General features: G+C 42.6%; 2 protein-coding genes across 4 annotated transcripts; one reads left to right on the top strand and one right to left on the bottom strand.

The window, feature by feature from the left end:
- Positions 1-1,458: 1,458 nt before the first annotated feature.
- On the bottom strand, positions 1,459-9,885 carry LOC100840399 (uncharacterized protein slr1919). 2 transcript variants are annotated; one of them, XM_024454655.1, is made up of 13 exons: positions 9,604-9,885; positions 8,651-8,894; positions 8,506-8,547; positions 8,085-8,156; positions 7,453-7,588; positions 7,155-7,312; positions 6,622-6,700; positions 6,233-6,387; positions 4,949-5,110; positions 4,057-4,206; positions 3,439-3,699; positions 2,640-2,909; positions 1,459-2,302 (listed from the first exon to the last, which is right to left on the bottom strand). In XM_024454655.1, exons 1-13 carry the CDS (start codon positions 9,753-9,755, stop codon positions 2,066-2,068), a joined length of 2,118 nt encoding a protein of 705 aa, XP_024310423.1. In that variant the 5' UTR covers positions 9,756-9,885; the 3' UTR covers positions 1,459-2,065. The 2 variants fall into 2 exon arrangements, with proteins under 2 accessions (XP_024310423.1, XP_010238750.1); XM_010240448.3 differs by having other exon boundaries at positions 6,233-6,393; positions 9,604-9,884.
- A 2,853-nt stretch (positions 9,886-12,738) lies between these two features.
- Positions 12,739-20,179, top strand: LOC100839797 (PH, RCC1 and FYVE domains-containing protein 1). Of its 2 annotated transcripts, none has more exons than XM_010240443.3 (7): positions 12,739-13,648; positions 15,136-15,345; positions 15,433-15,543; positions 18,023-18,391; positions 18,481-18,588; positions 18,950-19,342; positions 19,814-20,179. In XM_010240443.3, the coding sequence occupies exons 1-6, from the start codon at positions 13,337-13,339 to the stop codon at positions 19,292-19,294; spliced, it is 1,455 nt and encodes a 484-aa protein (XP_010238745.1). In that variant the 5' UTR covers positions 12,739-13,336; the 3' UTR covers positions 19,295-19,342; positions 19,814-20,179. The 2 variants fall into 2 exon arrangements, with proteins under 2 accessions (XP_010238745.1, XP_010238736.1); XM_010240434.3 differs by lacking the exon at positions 19,814-20,179 and adding an exon at positions 19,426-19,628.
- The last annotated feature ends 7 nt before the right edge of the window (positions 20,180-20,186 follow it).

The following is a 20,186-nucleotide window of genomic DNA, read 5'->3' as shown; positions in this document are numbered from 1 at the left end:
GATCCTTGCAGTCATAGGAAGATGACCAAATCTGGTTGTTCGCATGGGCAAGATGACCGATGTTATTTGCTTCTTTTAAGTGTTCGTAGAATTATTTTCCTGTGTATATAGAGTAACAGTTTTCCTTTGTATATAGAACAGAAGTTGTAGTTGGAAATTTGTCTGCCAACACATTCCTGTGTCGATAATGATTTGTATCTGTACTACTCGTATGTGACTTGAATTAGTTGACGCTTTAAAATACTGGGTACTTAATAAAAAAAGTGAGAAACCAATATTTTCCGTGCAAGATGGAACTGCAGTTTTAAACGGCGTGAGCATCTGTTGGGCAATTGCTAAACTGCGGCAACATGTACTTGCAATTCTTCTTTTTTTAGAAGCATGAACTTGCAATTCTTCTGACAACCTAAACTGCGGCAACATGTACTTATAATTCTTCTTTTTTAGAAGCATGAACAACACGGTGTTTTTACGGTCCACCTTAACCTCTTTTTTCGAGTGTGGTCAACGCCTTTGTTGGCCCAACCACGGTGTAAATAAAAATAATATTCTTCTAAAAGTTCAACATGAAAGTGAAATTTTAACCAAATCTGACCCCTTTCGTCAACTGCAACCTTAGTGGTGTTGAGCATGGCTATGTTAACACCATATAGCAATTCGTGAACAATCAACGTTTTTGGGTACTGGCGTTGAGCTACTGGAACTTGGACCATGGCATTGAGCCCGCCAAAACTGAATTAGACATTTTTTAGGGGTGAGATTGAAATTTTGTAGGATGAACGGCATCGTCAGTGGTGTTGACCTCTTAAACCTCAACGCCACCCACTAAAACATCAATTGATCGCCTAATTACTAAAAATATCAACGTCAAGCTACATGGTGTTAACCTAGTCGTCTTTAACACCACCAAGATCTCGATTACGCAGACCAAAGAAGTCAGATTTGGTTAATGTTTTACCATATGATCATTTTTGGTTGAACTGTTGGAACCCCGAAGGCGGGAGGAGCCGCTGTTGCTGTCATGCTGGGGCCCTCGGGCATACTGACTTCCTCTAAGCTCGAGTGAGATCGACACCCCTCGATGCCCCTCGGTCCCATGAAGCAGGACAAAGGAAAATAATACAGGTAGGGCCAGAATAAATGATTTATTAGGGAGGACCAAAGCTGATTCTTATGCTCATATAAAAAATTGCAAAAATTATACTGAGAAATTGCAAAAATTATACAAATACTTAAATAGAAATTCGAAATCATAGGAGGGGCAGGCGGCCTGGTACCTGCCTCCGCCCCTGCCATGAAGAGCTGCACAAAAAATTGGGCCTCACGAAAAGCTCTGTCTGCAGAGTCCTTCAGAACTAATCAAAATTGAGAACTGTTTTTATTATGTCATGCAGCAGAACGTACATGCATGGATGTAACCAAATCTCGAGGATCGCAAATGATTCAAACAGTGCAACGAGTACATAAATTTTCTTATAATTCAATATTTATATTATCCAGTACTGGGAACTAGGTACAAAATTTACGCAAAAAAAGAACTTGCACCACCTCTCCCTGCCATCGTCTATCAGATCGGTCTCTTTTTACAGCTGGAGAAAATATGCAGAAAGAGCAATGGAGAAAACATTCAAATATGCCACCACCGAGACCAAAGGGAATTTTCCCTTAGCTGGATGTATGCTGATCCCATTCAGAAACAGAGGAAAACCCCATGATTCTGACAAGAATTGTACAGTACTGTTTTTTCATGTATCCAACTTGAGTTAAAACTCTTTCTTACGACATTTCTCGAATTTCCAAGGAGCCTCAACATAGCCTCACAGTGTGCCCATCCTAACCAAGTCAAATAATCCAGAAATGGACATGAGAAAGAACATTTGATGTTCTGTGCATGGCCAGTAGATTCTAACCAGCCGCAATAGTACCACGGACAATGAACATTCATAGCAGCTTTCAGATCATGAGAAAATGGGTTGCAGCATTTTAAGTGAACTGAAATATTACCCACTAAACACTAAATTCAGACCACATCTAGCAGACTACACATTGCCATTCGGCATTTTACCTATCTTGATTGCTTGTCCAAGTACTTCAGATATCTCGATATACAAATCCAGCATGTTTCTGGAATCTTGTTACAGGAATGGTTCACCAAGGCTAGAAATACATCAAGAACGAATCTTTGCGATTCATGTTTCATGACGGTACGGATTAGCATGGCAATCCAGGCATCTGGTGCCAAACTGGTAGCTTGACGGAAAGATTGAACACCATTAATCAGCCTTCGGATCATTTTACTTCTCTACATGTCAAGGAGAAACCTTCAGTATGAACAGGCATAGACAGTGTAACATGCAAGACATTAACAATATGCGATGCCACAAAAGAGTAACTAAAAAAAAGAGTAACTCAAGCAGCTCATAGGATCATTCTTTCTTTCCGCCTGAACAAACAGACAACTGTTTGCAACGCTTCAGGAAACAAACACTTGACATAATGCCCTGATGATTCCAAAGGATGCAATGCGATGCGGTAGCAGTGCATCACTATATGATTGGGTAGACCAGGAAAAAAAAGTTATGTTCATTGCTTGCTAATGCAGATGCAGAAATGAGAAATCATGGCCAACATTGACTGACCTCTGGATCTAGCTCCCCTGTACTCCCCTCTCTGTCAAATATATCTGGAAATGTTGCTTCTTGTAAAAATGCATCAGAGGCCTTCAAAATGTCCTGGATAAGGAAAACACGAACCCTCCAGCCTTTCCTTGATAAAATGAAATCAAAAAGGTCTTCTGTAGCTGCAACAACAGAATGCATGTCGAATGATCTCCACTCAGAACTGCTGGCAGCATTTTCATCTCCCGGTTCGTTTGAAGATTCTTGCGACTGTTGAGATATAGCTGCAATCTGCGTGCTGAAGGATGTTAGTCAAGAACCAAGGTAATAACAGACAATGGCCAAATAAATTCATGGTAGTAACACCAAAGCAACACTATAATGTACTCCGTATTTCTTTGTGTCTCAAGTCGAAGTCATGTATGATGGCCGGTACTAGAAATTCCAACGAATATTGAAGACTTGGACGGCTTCTTATCTTTCTGGGTCTTAATATAGTAGTTAATCCAAGCAAACAAGAGGGCTACCACAATTCTTGATCATGCTCATTAAATGAAATGGAAGAAAAATAGAATTAGAGCCATGAAACTGCTGTGATCGTAGACAGAACTATAATGCTACCTCAAAAAAATATCATAGAATTAATTACAAACCATTTCAACATGACCAAAAACTGCAAGCTAAAGCAAAACAACTACTCCCTCCGTCCCATATTAAGTGACTTTCTATTACATGTATCTAGACGTTTTTTAGACATAGATACATCTATATTTGGAAAAATTTGAGTCACTTAATGTGGGACGGAGGGAGTACTACATACCAGCCGCTCCAGTCGATTCCATCTGATGGATCCATCATCACATATCAGAAGCTCCCTCAATATTTTCCTCATATCAGGGCTGGGGTCTGCAAGGAGCCTTCCAATGACAAATGGGTACGCGCTCTCAATAACTTTGAAATCAGGATCCAGTGCTTTTGCAGTCCCTTCTAAGGAACCCAGTGCTCTTATCACCAGTGCATAATCAGGAGGGAGTGAAAAATTAAAATCATACATGACGTCATACAGATGGTTCATTACCCCCTGTAAGACACGAAAGAATTGACTTAGAATGTACTAACTAACCCAAGTTAGACAACTACAAATAGAAGTGCTCCTTCAGATCTTTAACTTCATTTCTATTATACTTTTCGAGATACAACAAAGTACGTTCTAAATATATTGCTTGACTATAACTATTACTAAAGCATGCAGATTTTCATGTTAGATTGATTACTCAAGTTCACAGTAAAGTTACATACTTAACATGTTTGTTAACTCCATTTAAGGCTACAATTAATAAGTCTTATCTATAATAATATGTTTGCATCCATTAAATCAATACAGAAAAAGCATATCATAACATAAAAACATATGTAGAAAGAAAAAATGATTACTTACCTGAAAATCATTTGATTGCCTCCTTCCATCACCAAAGGCAACTCTCAATGCAGTTGCAATTGCATGTAGGTCTGTTCCCTCAGGGACAAATCCCAATGAATGGAAGTCATTCGCCAAGCCCAAGGAGTCACGATTAACATAGTGCACAAGCTGAAACAAGTGAACTCAGTTCGCCAAAATTCTATTCATATTTGAACTTTGGAAAGAGCCACACGAATGAAACCAACAAAGGGCATAGAAACTCGGCGTGAAAATATGAGTGTCCTTATTTCCAAGTACTAATACCTGCTTCAATGGTACCACATATGTACTCAAACTTGTTCAGATTATTACTATTTGTAACCCAAAAGTCACATAGCTAGCTTACATTTATGCATGAGTAAATTGCTTCTCGGAATTATATTACCTAGTGGCACTGAAAGAACTAGAGTATTTTAGTTTTCAATTTTCACTGACACGCATTTCATGAAAATTTCAAATATACACTAAGTTGTGAGAATTTGAAAAATTAAGATCCTTTCACTATACTGTGTCTTGGCAATCTTGACATTTGATTTTTCTTATCTTTTATGTTTTGGAGATGCACATTTGATTTTTCTACTAGAGGCGAAGGCGATCATAGGAAACAAGGGTATCCATGTTAAAGCAATTCCCAAAGTTATTCATAGAAAACTGCTCCCTGACCTTAGAAGACCATACAAATAAAAGCCTTAAAGAACAATATATTTGAAACATTAAAAAATTGATAACAGCCATAGCCGCATATAATTTTGAAATTTATCTGGTTTTATCGCTAGTAAGAATGACAGTCTTTGCAAAGATGCTTCAGTGGTATGATGAATTGAGCAAGCAACGAGATATAGTTACACGTAAATGGATAAAGGGAGCTTACCATTTGTATGAGTCCTACTCGATAGTGCCTTGGAATATCACCCATCATACCGAAGTCAAAATATGCAAGAGATCCATCTTCAGTTGCCACCAGATTACCTGGATGGGGGTCTGCATGGAAAAAGCCATCTTCGAGCAGCTGCCTCAACGAGCAATAGAGACCCTGTCAAATTCGTGAATGAATATTAGTACACAAAACAAGAACATGGCAATCCAATAAAACCGACCAAATAGCTTCAAACATGGTCCAACTTTGGCAGTAACCCAAGATACCCCGAATGATTTTTTCGGCAAACTATAGGGGAGGCCTCAACAGTTCATTTTTATTAAAAAGAGAAATATTTACAAGAGCTGCACAAGTGAAGAGTATACGCATGGGATCTAAACTAGAAAAGGTACAAGTACCTTTTGAAAAGCATCATCCAAAACTAAGCTAGGGGGAACCTTATCAAAACAAAACAAAAATCCTATTGTGCTGTTTCCAAAACTGCCAGGCTGCAGAGATAAACACTTCTTTTTAGAAAAAAATGCTCGCTGAAGCTGTCCCTGGCACCAGTAAGAAGGGCATTAGGGTCAGAGTGAGGACCAAGCTGAACTCCAATAGCTGACCAGCAGGATCTACTGAAGGGGCATAGCAAAAAGAGATTGTCTCAATCTTCAGGAACCTTGAGATTACATAGGACAGAGAATTTATGCTCACCCACAAAAACATTTCTCGAGCATGTCCCTTGTATTAAGTCTGTCATTGAACAGCAGCCAAACTAAAGCTTTGAGTTTGTTGGAGCACTTTGATTTCCATATCAAGACAAGGAGGACTGAGGTTGACCATGATTAAATGCTACCGCATAAATATTCCTGGAAGAGAACTTGGATCCCTATGAAAGTTCAGGAATTCATCAAAAGCATGGGAGGAGAGAGGGAGGTGGATAAGATCCTCAGAATCCCTGAAGATAAGCACCCCCTGAAGAGTTGACAGCCCATTCAAAGCGAAAGAGTGTAATCTGGTAAAAAGGTCCAAGATTTTAGAGGGCTGCCAAGGATAAGGCCGAAGAGAACTAACCCCAACAGAAAAACTCAAACACAATTTACTAGCTTATGCACAAATATGCAGGTCTAAGGAAATTATTCAAGACAATTTTTTTTTGAGAAACACAGTAGAGACGCAGTCGCTGACGCTCACAAACATGCACGAACACTCACCCCTATGAATGCACGCACACACACCCAATATTGATGATACCAATGTTGGTTCACAGTTCATAGTTAAGGCACAATGCAAATTTACCTCATCAATCATACTTTTTCTGTTCAGATTGGCTTTGCTGATGCGCTCAGCATCAGTTAACTTGATGCCGTCAATCCATTCCAGCGCTAATATCGATTTACGTGTATAATTCCAGTAGACCTTTGGGACCTTGATACTTGTCATGCTTCCACCACCTGAACCTGACAAGAAAACACAATCATGGTCTTACAGAGAGTTGAATATATCGATTATTATGGATCAAATTCACAGTTGAAAAGATGCTGGATGTTAAGAAATTGGAGCAGTTAATACGTCCAGATATAGTAATGCTCAAGAAAAATAGTGATTAGGGACTGGAAGCGCATGTTTGTATATAGAGGAATTAAGTGACAATCACGACTTGAATAACTGAAGATTCAAAAACTCACCATGAGAATAAAGGATTGCAAATCTTTCAGCATTTTTTCCTTCTAAAACATAATCGATCTCATCAAACATGTGTCTAACCTGTTACAAAGGGTAAAAAGTCCGAGCTAATTATAATGCACCGTACATCAAAAGCTTAATAGCTCGGCTGGTGAAGGGTGGCAAAGGCTACCCCACCAGACCTCGCTCAGACCCAGATAGGTCCATTCCTTTCTTGAAAGATTGCCAAAGAGCCTGGCCAGAGGATTCAAGAAAAATGTATACTTTACAGCAGGCTCAGCAACTGCAAACAAGTCATCTTTTTCTATACAAAAATTAGTATTCAACTCTCTTGGAGCCCATGCAATCTACCATAAATAGGTGTGAGTCGAGTAAAGAAATCAAAGTAGATTGAACCCAAAGATATGCATCATATATGCCAAACACTCTATCCAATCAGGAAGAAGAGAATCTGGGAAAACCAACTAGGACAAAAAAAAATTAATCAGGGGAAATTAAGGTTCGAGATCATAGCAAGGAAGCTGTGAGAACTCACAATTTCATTAACAGCTACCAATAAATCTTTGCGGGCCTTAGCAAATCGTTTTAGCTGTCCTCCAATCATATTGAATAAAAGTGCATCTAGAGTCAGCAAGGGTGCCATTCCAGGCCTCTGAACTTTGACTGCGACAAGCTCTCCAGAGTGAAGATGAGCTGCATGACTTGAAATATCAAAGGGATGCATTTCAATTTGGAGAGCTCAGGTCTGAAATATAGGCTAAAAGAAGCAAAATAAAAGCAGTAAAGAACAAGGATAGTCGCAAGAAAATAGCTCCTTATCAAATACGACTAACCTTTGTATACTTGCCCCAGTGATGCTGCAGCAATTGGCTCTGGGCTGATATCAGCAAATAGATCAGAAATTCGAGAACCCAATTCAGACTCAATAGTCCTGACTGCGATACGAGTAGGGAATGGTGGTATTTGATCCTAATGAGATAGTTGTCAGCAAACACACTGAATGTAATCAATGCAAAAACCGAATGAAGATAAAAGCTACCGATGAGTTCTCAGCTTTTAGTTTTTTAATTCATACTTTAAATTACAGAAAATATCTTTCTGGCCCCACAACTTTGAGCAATTGCTTTTGTAGGATCTAAAATTTTCATTAGCCCTATATTCCTCATATCTAGGACTCTGTCTCCATCTCTAAGTCCCTCAACTCCTCGTAATGCCATTGCAACACACCAAATAAAACATCGTTACAGCTTCACATTGAAAGGCATATCCCTACAACAGTGTTGGTTGTCAATCAAGTAAGTGAAACTATATAATGCACAATGAGACACTACAGTAGTGTTGGTTGAGCCATTGCCGTTGTGGGATCTAAAATTTTCAGTAGCCCTATGTTCCTCGACTCTATACCTGCAACAGTGTTGTCTGTCAATCAAGTAAGTGAAACTATAAATGCCTGATGAGATGCTACCTGCAGCTTTGAGAGCTCTTGACAATATGCGCTGGGCAATATATCAGGACGCGTGCTCAATGCCTGTCCAAGCTGCAAGGTGCGAAAGGATAAGGCAAATGAACACATTATCAACTCTCAGTGACTAAGGAAAAAGATAACAATTGGGACCATACATTAATATAATCATACATGATGCAATCCACAAGTCACGACTATAGTGAATCCATATGAACACCCGGTTGATGCAACAAAACCGTTATGCTAACTGCAGAGGTTCTGATAGACCGCAGAATTTTATATTTAACAATTTTTCATTGTGAACAACAAAATATTCACCATACTGAAAAGGTAAACAGCTAAAATATGACATTAAAATATTTGCCGCGTCATACAGATCTCACATTGTTTATCCTTTCTTACAGACACTATTCTGGCGTACCTTGATGTAAAACGGCCCCAACCGTATCAAGGTCTCTCGAAACTGAAATAAAAAAGAAATGACAACCAGACACATGATACTCAGTTCCTCCACCAATAGAAAAAGTACGTAACAGAAAGGAGGGGGGGCAGGATAAGGAAACTACCTTCTCAGCTCGCTTATGCACATCACTGAGCAATAGATGCCAAATTGTGAGCTTCACGACATGAAAAGAAATAGTTGCTGCCCTGTAGACTGCAAGGAATGGACCAAAGCGACGGTCAGCAAAGATTGTATGGGAGCTTGACCCCAAGATTCTTCCAAACTGAGTTTCCAACGACTCCTTTCTGATTTTTGCATATTCTGATGATGGCCTCCCACCATGCACACTTGTGAATGCACTTGAATAGCTACAAAATAGGAAATGATGTCGTCAGCATCATGTATCTTGAAAAACAACAATAGAAGTATCTAATCTGCTGTACGAGTGAAGCCGTTGAAATTTCCGTTTAACTAAACTATCTAATGTACCGCTGTTTGAGTGAAGCCGTTGAACGACTGAACTAAGCTTTCTTTTATGCAGGTGGAAACCTTCTTTTTTTTGCGAATAAGGTGGCAACTCCATTTATCGAACAGAATAAAGAAGTTAAAATTGCATTATCCAAATAGATTTAATTGTAATTGAGAATTTGTAGTGAGGTTAAAACAAGCTTGGGGAGGGAAGAGCAAGTTTATCGGAGTGATGGTCAAGTTTTCTAGAGACCATGCAGGAGAGTTACATGGGAGTAATAATCGAGCATTTTGGAGATATGAGTGAAACCCTTGCGAATCATTCAGTTCCAAAACTAATGTACAGTATTGAACATATACCCAATAGAATGCAGGAGAGTTTTCGCAGTTGGCAATACTGAATAAAGAAGAAACCTCCAAAATGCATTGGACGCAAACTGGGAGTGGAATAAATATACAAATGGCCATGCGATTCCCCTCTTTCTTTCTCTCTGTCTACATGCATTATTATTATTAACACATATTAGTAGTTTGACATAAATAATAAGGCGGGGATTCCTGCGCGCCATCCAAATTCCAAATGCACGAGAAATTTTCTGCTATTATTACCTCCTAACAGGTGGCGCGGCGGAGGAGAGAGGGCAGAGCTTGGGATCAGCGGCGGCGGCGGCGGACTGGAGGTTCCGGAGGAGGAGGAGTCTGTGGCGGTGGCGGCCGAGGTCGACGCCGCGGGAGAAGAGGCGCGAGGTGGGGCCGGCCATGGCCGGGATCTCATCAGCTCCGCATCAGCTCCGGCTTGCCACCGAATAAGGAAAGGGGGGAAAAGACAGAGGTCCCGGTGTAGGAAGGGAGGAGTACGGGGGAGAGGAGAGAGGAGGCGGCGCCACGTGACCGGACCACAGGGCCGAGGTGGCGCTCGCCGGATGGTTCTTCCCTTCTTTCTTTTTTTTGAGACAAGGATGGTTCTTCCCTTGCTGGCTTGCTCGGTGCTGGGCCGGCTAGGCAAGAACTGGGCCAATTCAAAGGACACGCCGGTCCGGTAAAGCCCGAATACCCCAGGACTGAAAGAAAGAGTAGGAATCTCCAAGTCCACTTTGATCAAATGGACGAGGCTTGCCTGCTTTCCTTCGTGTTTCGATCCGCGCTCCCGTGTTCTTTAACCGTTTCGATCAAGAGAAAAATATGTTCTTCAACCGCTGATGAGGTTTGATCACGATCCACCTTCTCACTTCTGCAATTCACTAATGGACTAATTCCAAGAGTAATGAGAAGGATGAGAAAGGGGTCTAATTGGAGTTATTAACAATGGACAAATCTCAACTGTTGAAAAGCATGGGGAGCAAAGATTGAAGCATGAAAAGATAGTGGGCAAACCCCATCCGTTTGAAAGGGGGAGAGAGAGAAGGAAGGAAGCTTTTTCTTGGAAGCATACACCGCCTCGTACGAGGTAAAAGAGCCTACAAGGAAGGAGCGGCCTCGCGGCACGGGCAAGGGCGAGGGCGAGTAGGGGGCACGGTGAGGGCGGTGGGAATCGAGGAGAAGGAGGCGACGGAGTGTGGGTTGAGGCAAAAATAGTCATTGTTGTCTTTTTTTTCAAAAAAGATCCTTGCGATGCCGGAGGGAGTATAAAGTTTCACACTTCTCCACGTGCACCACAACTGTGCATGAAGGGGACATAGAAGAAGCAACGGGGCTAAGTAAGAGAACAGCTTGATGATGAAGCCAAGAGAGTTGTCGGCCCTAGAGGTCTCTTTGACCTAGTCACCACATTGTATACCGCCGAACGGCAACCGGAGCAACAACAAGAACCATTTGTCACCGTAAGCACAAAGCATGGAGCCAAAGGAAGAAGCAAACGACAAAAGATCTCCATGGCTAGACTGACATATACCCATCGTGGCCAGTACAAGTGTTTGTGCATCCGAGAAAGGATGTTGACGACACATTCAGAAGCATGGCTCTTTTGGTTACGTTGGCTAGCGCATGAAGATTGACATGGTATCAAAGCCAAAGATCTCAACTTCGAATCCTGGCTTTCGCAGTTTATCCTAAAAATTGCTCGTGCTCGCTCCATCCACGTATTGGCCTCTTGAATCGTACTTCTGAGTTTACACATGTTGACTTGTCTCCCCGCTCACACATGAGAGGGGTGTTGAACTATAAGAGGATTGCCTAGCCTTTTCCATCAGATCGGTCTTACGGTTGCGTTGGTTAGCACATGAAACTTGACAGGCTCACCACCCTAACATTCAACACACAAGAATCACAACTCGCCATCACCTTGGATTCTGAAGAACCAAAAATAAGCGAGGACAAAAGGTGAAACTCATAGGAACCAAAACCTTGGAGGAACACATGCCTGAGCGACATTAGACTCTCGTATAACCAGAATTTGGAGAAATCGCAGATTGATATGCCTGGAGGCTAAACATACATGAATGCTTAGCTCCCAACATCAAAACACAGAACAAAACGGTGCATGTAAAGAGTTCATGAGAACCGAACCAGTACCATGAACACAACGAGCTCGAGATTGACATGATTTGGACCCATGCGCCGTTGGGCGCTCGCCACTTCAATCGCCTCGTCGTGAACATGGGTTGGAGCCAGAGCCTGAAGAAGGTAGGCTTGGATAAAGCTAGAGCACAAATCCAAATTATCCAAGGCCTCTAAAGCAATGTTCATCGAAGGATTTACAAAAGAGCAAGTTATCCAAGACCTCTAAAACAACGTCCAACAAAGGATTCACAAATGAGGTGGAGGGCCAAGCCCCTTCGGCCCTCTCCATCCCCTTCGTTTGATCACATTGATGGACACGAGGGAGAGTATGCGTCATCACACACAGAAGAACCTAGAGTAAGTAGAAGACGAAGACATGCAAAAAGAAAGGAAGGGCGAGTGCATGCACCCTAGTCATCTCTAAATTTTGAGTTTTCTAAAATCTGTTAGTAACCTCAATAAAATACGGAGCGCGTGTAGCTTTCCTCGCCACTCAACGAAAAAAGAGTGCTATTTTTACTCGGTGTGTAGTTTAGGCCCAACGACACCTATGTTGTTATAGATCATGTAGCACGACAAGCCAATAGTCATCCAAAACATTTCACTAAATGACACTTCATTATTTGTTTTCTTTTATGAAAATGACACCTCATTGTTGAATTGGCTAAACATCGAATGATCTCTAGCGAGCGGTGATCATCGCTGTCAACCGGTTCGTCTGGACTCTGGAGATGTGGCAGTGATGTCGGCGATCAAAGATAATACCGAACTTAAACAAATTCACGTATTTCTGCACCATCTGAAAAAAGAACAAGATCATATATGAAAAAAAAACAAATCGTGATCCGTCCATCCAAAAGGCTGAAGCGAATCAATGGCCGGCCAGCACCGAAATCCATCCTGCTCCGACCAATCGCGCCCTGACACATCCCCTGAGGCGATAGTGGCGGCCACGGCGGCTGTCACCACCGCCGCCACGTCCCCCAAGTTTTCTGGTCCGCGCAACCACCAGACACATCTTTCTTCCCGCTGGCATCCCGGCCCCACCAGGTCACTCTCTGCAACAGGGACGCTAAGCTGCTGGAACCGAAAGAACCGCGCCCGGCTCTCACTGACAATCGGGCTCCAGCGGCCCCCGGGCTCCACCTCGCAGCGAGGCTCGTGGTCCGAGTCGGCGCACCTGTATCTGTCTCGCCTTATTCCATTCATTCATTTTCTCCCCTTTATTATTTGCGTGTAGAAAATTTTGTCTACGCTTCCCCTTATTGGCCTTTTGCTTTGCTTTGCTTTCGACTTGTTTTTGTTTTTTGTTTATTGTGTTCGTGCGTATACTTTTTGCTTGCGTACAAATCCACGCCGATTTTTCGAACACAGGAATCCCCCGATTAGGAAAGAGTCTTCTTCCCTGCCCCCGCACGGCCTCAAATTCCCCCCCTCCTGCGACCCACTGATTATTCCCAATTCCTGCTTCGGCCGATCCAGTTCGGTCCTGTCGAGTTCCGGTTGGTGCATCTCCAGTAGTTCCTTTGCCCAATTTGGTCTGCTGCGCCCTATTGGTTGGAGGATTCGACCCGGGGCTTGCTGGTTCGAGCTGCCAGTGGAGGGGAGCCGGAATTGGAATCATATCTCCTGATTCCTCCACTGTTCGATCTGATCTAGCCTTGCCGGCTTCAGTGGCCTGCAACGAAATGCTCGCTGGATAGCTTGGTTCTGTCGCTGATTTGCCCCCGGCTCGTCCGGATCTCTGCATGATTCCCACCGATTTGGGACCAAAACGAACGAAGTTTCACTCAGAGGGTGGTGATTTCTCCGAGGGGTTCGTGGTTGCTGTGGCGGTGGATCCATGGCTGGGGAGAAGGCACCGCGCGCTTTCTCGATGGAGGAGTTGCCGGGACATCTCATCGGGGAGGTCCTGACCTCCGGCAGGCTCGCCGCGGGGGACCTTGCGAGGCTTGAGGCCACCTGCCGGGCGCTCCGCCCGCTTGCCGAGCATGCGGCCTCGCGGCTGTGCGAGGCGCGCACAGCTTTCGCGGTCATGGGGCCTGCGGCCCGTGGGGAGCTCCTAGCAAGGTGTGGCGGTAGCTGGAAGAAGGTGCTCAGGTTCCTGCAGTCCGTGGAGCAGTCGTCGGACACCGTCGAGACATCGTCTGGCAACGTGAGTATCCTTTACTACTACTTTATTTTAGACAAGAAATATGCAACCTTTGAAGTCTGATGAGCTCTACGACCTACATGTCTTAGTCCAAATGGTTGTGTTCAGTGTGTTCACCTTACAATTTTGGCCATTTGGGAAATTGGGGCAAATTAGGATACATTTGGGCATGCATGTTTTTTTAAGATATCCTGAGTCCCCAAAGTAAGAAACTAAATACCGATATTTGGCACTTAAGACAGAGATAAGAGTGAAAAACTGTTCCTGTGATGAGAAACATACTAATATTATGTACGAGTAAAATGCATTTGAGGTCCTAATTCTCTTCCGAAGGTGTCAAGTTAGTCCAATTCTTCAAAACTGCATATCTGGGTCCTAAAAGTATGCAAGTCGTTCATTGCAAGTCTTATGCAGCCCCCATCAGTTTGACCTGCACATGTGTGGCAGGTTGACCACTGCCATGTAGACAATATTTTGCAAACAGTAGCATGCCATGAGTGGTTTGGCAGTGGGATCGATACCGGTGAAGAGGTTGGAGCATGGCCTTGCTGGCGCAGCGCACATCGGCCCTCATGCTGGTGTGCCCCCTCGTGCAAACATAATAGAGAGGGACCACAAAATTAGAAGGGAATTTTTCCGACAGTTTTCAGCAAAACACTGCCTAAGTGGCGGTGGTCACCCTCAATGGGTGGCAGCGTAGTCTACGGCTCGGGGCTCCTTGGACCCCTTTTGTTTGGTTGTAATAGATTACTTTGTTTTGTTCGAGTTTTTTAGAGTTTATGGCTGCGTGCATCTTGTTATGCAGAGGTCGGGTGTGAAGTCTGTTTGATCCTTCTTCTTGATGCGGCATCTTATATAGTTCAACAAAGCTCCCTTTATAGAAAAAGTGGCGGTGGTTAACTTGCCGTGCGTGCTGGTCAAAGTTGATTGAGGTTGCATAGGACTTGTCGTGAACGACTTAACTACTTTTAGGACCAAATTTGCAGATTTGTAGAACTGAGACTAACATGGCACCTTCAGAAAAGAATTAGGACCTCCAATGTATTTTACTAATAGCAAGTTATGTATTATGTGGGAGCCTTGGTAAATTTTACCGTTATTGTTCTATATATGTCTTTTCTATGTTGCGATTGAATATGCACATGTAGCCTTTTGTATTACTGATAGCAAGTGTGTACCAAAATACTGATTCGGGTTTGCCCCATGTATTAGGTTTTTTCTGGAGGGTGCTGAGTGTTCTTTTTGATTTCCTACTTTTCTTTAAGCATTTTCAGCTTTCTTTATGCCTTATGTGTTTATAGTATGTTGAACTTTTTGCTGATTGTCATTTTTGGTATGTTTGTCATTAAGTAAAATCAATGACCAAAGAAGTCGTTTCTTATTGTTTAAAATTTGCGCATTATAAACAATGAAATAAGTTGCAATTTTTTTAGTAGGAAAGCATATCCAGATTGGTTTCTTATGTATGTGAACATGTTTTATGTTTCCAGATGCAAGTAGCGACAGGGAGATATCACACTCTTTTGGTCCATGACTCTTCTGTCTATTCTTGTGGGTCCAGCTTGTGTGGTGTGCTAGGTCATGGTCCAGATACTACACAGTGTGTGGCATTCAGTCGGGTTTCCTTCCCGGCACTTTCTCGTGTTGTAAACATCTCTGCCTTTCACAACCATGCAGCTTTTGTTACAGAGACTGGACAGGTAATTGATGCTCTCTGTACATGCTATGTATTTCTTACCACTATAATTTTGCTACTTCTTTGTTCTAAGAATTTTTTTCCTAAATAGGTGTTCACTTGTGGAGATAATTCATCATTGTGTTGTGGTCATGGGGATGTGGGGCGGACTATATTTCGGCCGACCCAAATAGAAGCTCTTAAAGGAACTTTTTGCAAGCAGGTGAAGCCAATGATCTTTAGATGTGGCATATTGGGTGCACTAGCACCTTGAGATATACTGGAGCACTAGGTCACACAAAAGCATATATAAAATCATGCATAATGCGAACACATGTATCTGATGTTTATTTCACATGCATAATGTGAACATGTGTGCAGGCTCACACCATATCAATATAGGCACACCAAAGTTTTTAAAAATTATGGTTTTTTTTTGTTCATGTACATCATGTTACCCTGCGAAATTTGAATAAAAAAATATGGCCAACTATGGTCTGCAAAGAAAAAAATTACTCAAAACTTTAAACTGCAATACTATTCATTAAGCATTTTTTGTATGGGCCACAGTTTGTCATATTTTAGAATAAATTTTTACAGGATGATATGTTATGCTCCCTCCGTCCCATAATTCTTGTCTCAAATTTGCCCAAAAATGGATGTATCTATTTCTAAAAAGCGTCTAGATAAATGTAATATTTCGACGAGAATTATGGGACTGAGGGAGTAGCTTGAAGTACATCCACAGTCCTTTTGATCACTTTTGAAAACTTTGGGATTTCTCTACTGATCGTGTGCACCTGCCACCCACACACATGTTCATATGCGACTTCCTACTATATTAGCACCTTCTAAAGTAACATGCTTGTCATTTTTTTGGAGGGGACATATATACATATGTCATGGGCGTACATCCCTATAGGGGCACAACCCTAGGTATCCAAATAAGGGACAATATCCCATTAGCATCTTCTAAATTAGTTAGGCACGAGATAAGATAGGAATATTGAGATATGGTTTCTTAGGAAAGTAGAGATTAGTTTCTTGGATGTCAAGTCGAGTCTTCCCTATATAAAGCCCCCCCTGTAATTGTTATGAGGCAAGCAAGAATAAATCAATCTAGTTATACCTCCTCCCTGCCCTTGAGGTGCGGCTGCCTTTCATGGCGCCCTCGCGCCTCTTGGGTCCAGGGTCACCTCGTACAGGCCCTAAAGCCATTATTCCCCATGTCATGAACCTGGTTTATGACAATTTGGTATCAGAGCAGTCGATCTCCATCACGCCTGATGCCACGGAGTTATCTCCTTCCGCCAAGTTTGAAGCTACATGCGACAGGATTAAAGCTGCGTTCGATGAACTGCAAACCCCGATCGCAAAGGCTAAAGCTGCGCTCGACAATGTGCATGCAATTTGCACCAAGGTCCGCGCGTGGGTGGATCAACGGAAAGCAGCCACGCCAAGAACCATATCCCCAACAGCTGCAGCACCGCTGATCTCGTCTCCATCGCCATTGCCTTCACCGCCGCTGCTAGTTTCATCGTTGCCGCCCCTATGGGTGACACAACTAAAGCCAGCCTTGGTGGTAATGCAACCTGCCAAGCTTGCGAGGAGAAGCAACAAGCGCCTTGGCTGTCCAGCAACAGGGAAGAAGCGCCTCTCGGGGCGGGCGCAGGAAAAGGTGGTGAGACGTGCTGCAGCAATATGGTGGTTCCTGCCCTTAGGCACGGGCGCAAGGGAGAGGCCACTTCTTCCAAAGGTGGCAGGGACATGGGTGCTTCATCATCCAAAGTCAAAGTTGCTGCACAACCATGACAGCCATGGCCGGCCATCAGCTTGGGGCCTCCTCGGACTTCAGCCGTGGCCACCACCGCAGCTCGATGACGAGCTGCTCAAAAAGGGGGGGTGTAATGTCATGGGCGTACATCCCTATAGGGGCACAGCCCTAGGTATCCGAATAAGGGACAATATCCCATTAGCATCTTCTAAATTAGTTAGGCACGAGATAAGATAGGAATATTGAGATATGGTTTGTTAGGAAAGTAGAGATATGGTTTGTTAGGAAAGTAGAGATTAGTTTCTTGGATGTCAAGTCGAGTCTTGCCTATATAAAGGGCCCCCTGTAATCGTTATGAGGCAAGCAAGAATAAATCAATCTAGTTATACCTCCTCCCTGCCCTTGAGGTGCGGCTGCCTTTCATGGCGCCGTCGCGCCTCTTGGGTCCAGGGTCACCTCGTACAGGCCCTAAAGCCATTATTCCCCATGTCATGAACCTATGAATTTTTTAATGCTTAAGAGGCTACGTGGGATAACTTTCGCAATAGGTATTGTAGCTTTTTTGGGGCCTTGATGGAAAATCATGATTTAAAATTTTGATGCTAACAGAATGGATATACAAAATGCCCCAGCTGGGGTATTGCTTTTCTATGTCTTGTATTAAGAGTTTGATGTCGATCCATCTTGACAACCCTCTTCCTCTTCTAGTTCATCATGCACATTTGTAAACGTGCCTGTATGTCTTGTGAATTAGCGCCTCATGCATTATTATTTCTATGTTAAATCGCATCATTCTAGGTTTCTCATATTTTTTGACTCTAACATGCATTTGCTAAATTGTTCAATTCTTCTTCCAAGTACTCGGTATCATTTCCCCCTCCTTTTTATGCACTATTCATAGGTTAATGCTATCTTGTTTCCTTCGCAGGTTGCTACTGGTCTAAGTTTTACAGTCATTCTTACAAGGGAAGGGCAAGTGTACACTTGTGGAAGTAACACGCATGGCCAGCTTGGTCATGGTGACACCATAGACAGGGCAGCTCCAAAGATTATTGAATTATTCGAAGGGTCTAGCCCAGTGGTGCAGGTTGCAGCTGGTGCGAGCTATACATTTGCTGTAACAGATGATGGGACAGTTCATTCTTTTGGTTCTTGTACTAACTTCTGCCTTGGGCATGGGGATCAGCATAATGAACTTCTTCCACGTGCAATCCAATCATTTAAGAGGAGGAATATTCATGTAGTTCGTGTATCTGCTGGAGATGAGCATGCGGTAGCTCTCGATGCACTGGGATATGTGAGTATATTGTTTGAAGTACTTGCAGCTATCTATTGTTATTGTTTGCCACTCTCCAGACTGAATTGATTGTATGATTTTTTTTCCAGGTCTATACATGGGGTAGAGGCTACTGTGGAGCATTAGGTCATGGTGATGAAAATGATAAAACTAGCCCAGAATTGATTGGTAGTCTGAAGGGTCAAGTTGCTGTACAGGTTTGTTTAATTTGTTGGCACCACACTTTCCTCCTGCTTAATGCATATAAGAACAAATTTAGTATACATTTTCATCAAATAGATTTGAGCTGACTATCTTACTGTGAGAGCAAAACACATTGTTATATCCCACAAAAGGAAAATAGGAAATCATTGGTATATGCTCTTTGACTGAAAAGGTTCCTCACTGATATGACACTGAAGTTTCCTATTCCAATTAAAATAGGCATCACTATGCTAGGTTTTAGTTCATGCGGACACTGAAGATTCCTATTCCAATGAAAATCTCATTCAATTCCTTGTATTTTTACCATCATATCAGTTTCATGTGTAAAAGCCCTTGTTTCCTGAATTTTGATAGGTCTGTGCAAGAAAGAGAAAGACCTTTGTTCTCACCGATGAAGGCTCAGTTGTTGCATTTGGGTGGATGGGCTTTGGGAGTTTAGGGTTTCCTGATCGGGAGTCTTCTGACAAAGTGATGAAGCCTTGCGTTCTTGACAGCCTGCGTGGTCACTATGTCTCCCAAATAAGCACCGGACTATACCACACTGTTGCGGTGACAAATAAGGGCATTGTATTCGGTTTTGGGGACAACGAGCGAGCACAGCTTGGTCAGGAATATATTCGTGGGTGCTTGAAACCTACCGAGATAATGTTCCACAAGAGTAGTATGGAAGATATAGCAATTGCAGCACCTAGCGGGTAAATTGGAGGCGAAGGTTACCATTTTAGTGTCCATTGCAGCACCTAGCAGGTAAATCCAAGGCCCAGATTACCATGTTAGTCAATAATCTGCATACATTGCTTTCATCTCAGCAAGTGTATTTTTATACTTAGATTTTGAGTGGTCTGTGAGTAATTGGGTAAACGAGAGAAGTGCAAAAGTGGAGGACAGTGTTTCTAGCTAAAGGAGCGTATAGTATAACAAGTAATTGGGTGATGTATTTTTTTAGCGAGGTTTGGTAAATGTATTAAGTACTAAAACTCAGCCGTCATGTCATGTATAAAATTATTGGTGTGATTATGGTTTTTCTTTTCGACCTCTCTCACCTTCTTTCTTTTTTCTATCAACTCCGGTTTATCCTGTCGTTCCTCTGTCTACTGTTTTCCTGAACATGGTTGTCACTTGTCATTAACCCTTGCATTCTGTTTTGCATTTAATCATCAGCGTTTAAAGCCGAGTGAATTTACCAATTGGTCATGAGTTGCGTTCCTTTTTTCTTAGGAACGAGATACGTGTTCAAAGACTTCAAAGTCTGCCAAAGGCCAGAGTATATACACTAGTAAAAGCTATGGTTTGCCAAGAGATGTGATGCTGCCAATGTTTGGCATGAGCAAGAGACCTTGAAGAGATGTAACGGAAACATGTCATTTCTCTTCTGTCGTTTCGCAGACCAAGAGACTCACCATGTCAATATCTCTAGCGAAGTAAATAGCCTGAAGAACAGCCTCAGTTTTGCTCGATCTTCACGACGGAAACAAGATAACTTGTTTTTGCTCGATTAACCTGATACCAGGAACAAACACCGAGACGACAACCTTTCACATAAATTCAAATAACAAAGACACTTGATGGGTGTCTCGGTCTTTACTTGAAA

This window comes from Brachypodium distachyon, chromosome 1 (assembly GCF_000005505.3).
Source record: "Brachypodium distachyon strain Bd21 chromosome 1, Brachypodium_distachyon_v3.0, whole genome shotgun sequence".
In the NCBI taxonomy this organism is placed as follows: domain Eukaryota; kingdom Viridiplantae; phylum Streptophyta; class Magnoliopsida; order Poales; family Poaceae; genus Brachypodium; species Brachypodium distachyon.
The sequence above is the reverse complement of the archived record's forward strand: the minus strand, read 5'-3'. Positions and strand labels throughout refer to the sequence as shown.

Excerpts from the sequence above, each read along its gene's own strand:
- LOC100839797 (XM_010240443.3), top strand. The coding sequence starts at position 13,337 with ATGGCTGGGGAGAAGGCACCGCGCGCTTTCTCGATGGAGGAGTTGCCG. Across the intron at positions 13,649-15,135 it reads TCGAGACATCGTCTGGCAAC|ATGCAAGTAGCGACAGGGAG; the intron begins GTGAGTATCCTT and ends TTATGTTTCCAG. Across the intron at positions 15,346-15,432 it reads TTGTTACAGAGACTGGACAG|GTGTTCACTTGTGGAGATAA; the intron begins GTAATTGATGCT and ends TTTCCTAAATAG.
- LOC100840399 (XM_010240448.3), bottom strand. The coding sequence starts at position 9,755 with ATGGCCGGCCCCACCTCGCGCCTCTTCTCCCGCGGCGTCGACCTCGGC. Across the intron at positions 7,313-7,452 it reads ACTGGGGCAAGTATACAAAG|CTCATCTTCACTCTGGAGAG; the intron begins GTTAGTCGTATT and ends CAAGTCATGCAG. Across the intron at positions 6,394-6,621 it reads TGCAATCCTTTATTCTCATG|GTTCAGGTGGTGGAAGCATG; the intron begins GTGAGTTTTTGA and ends TTTTCTTGTCAG.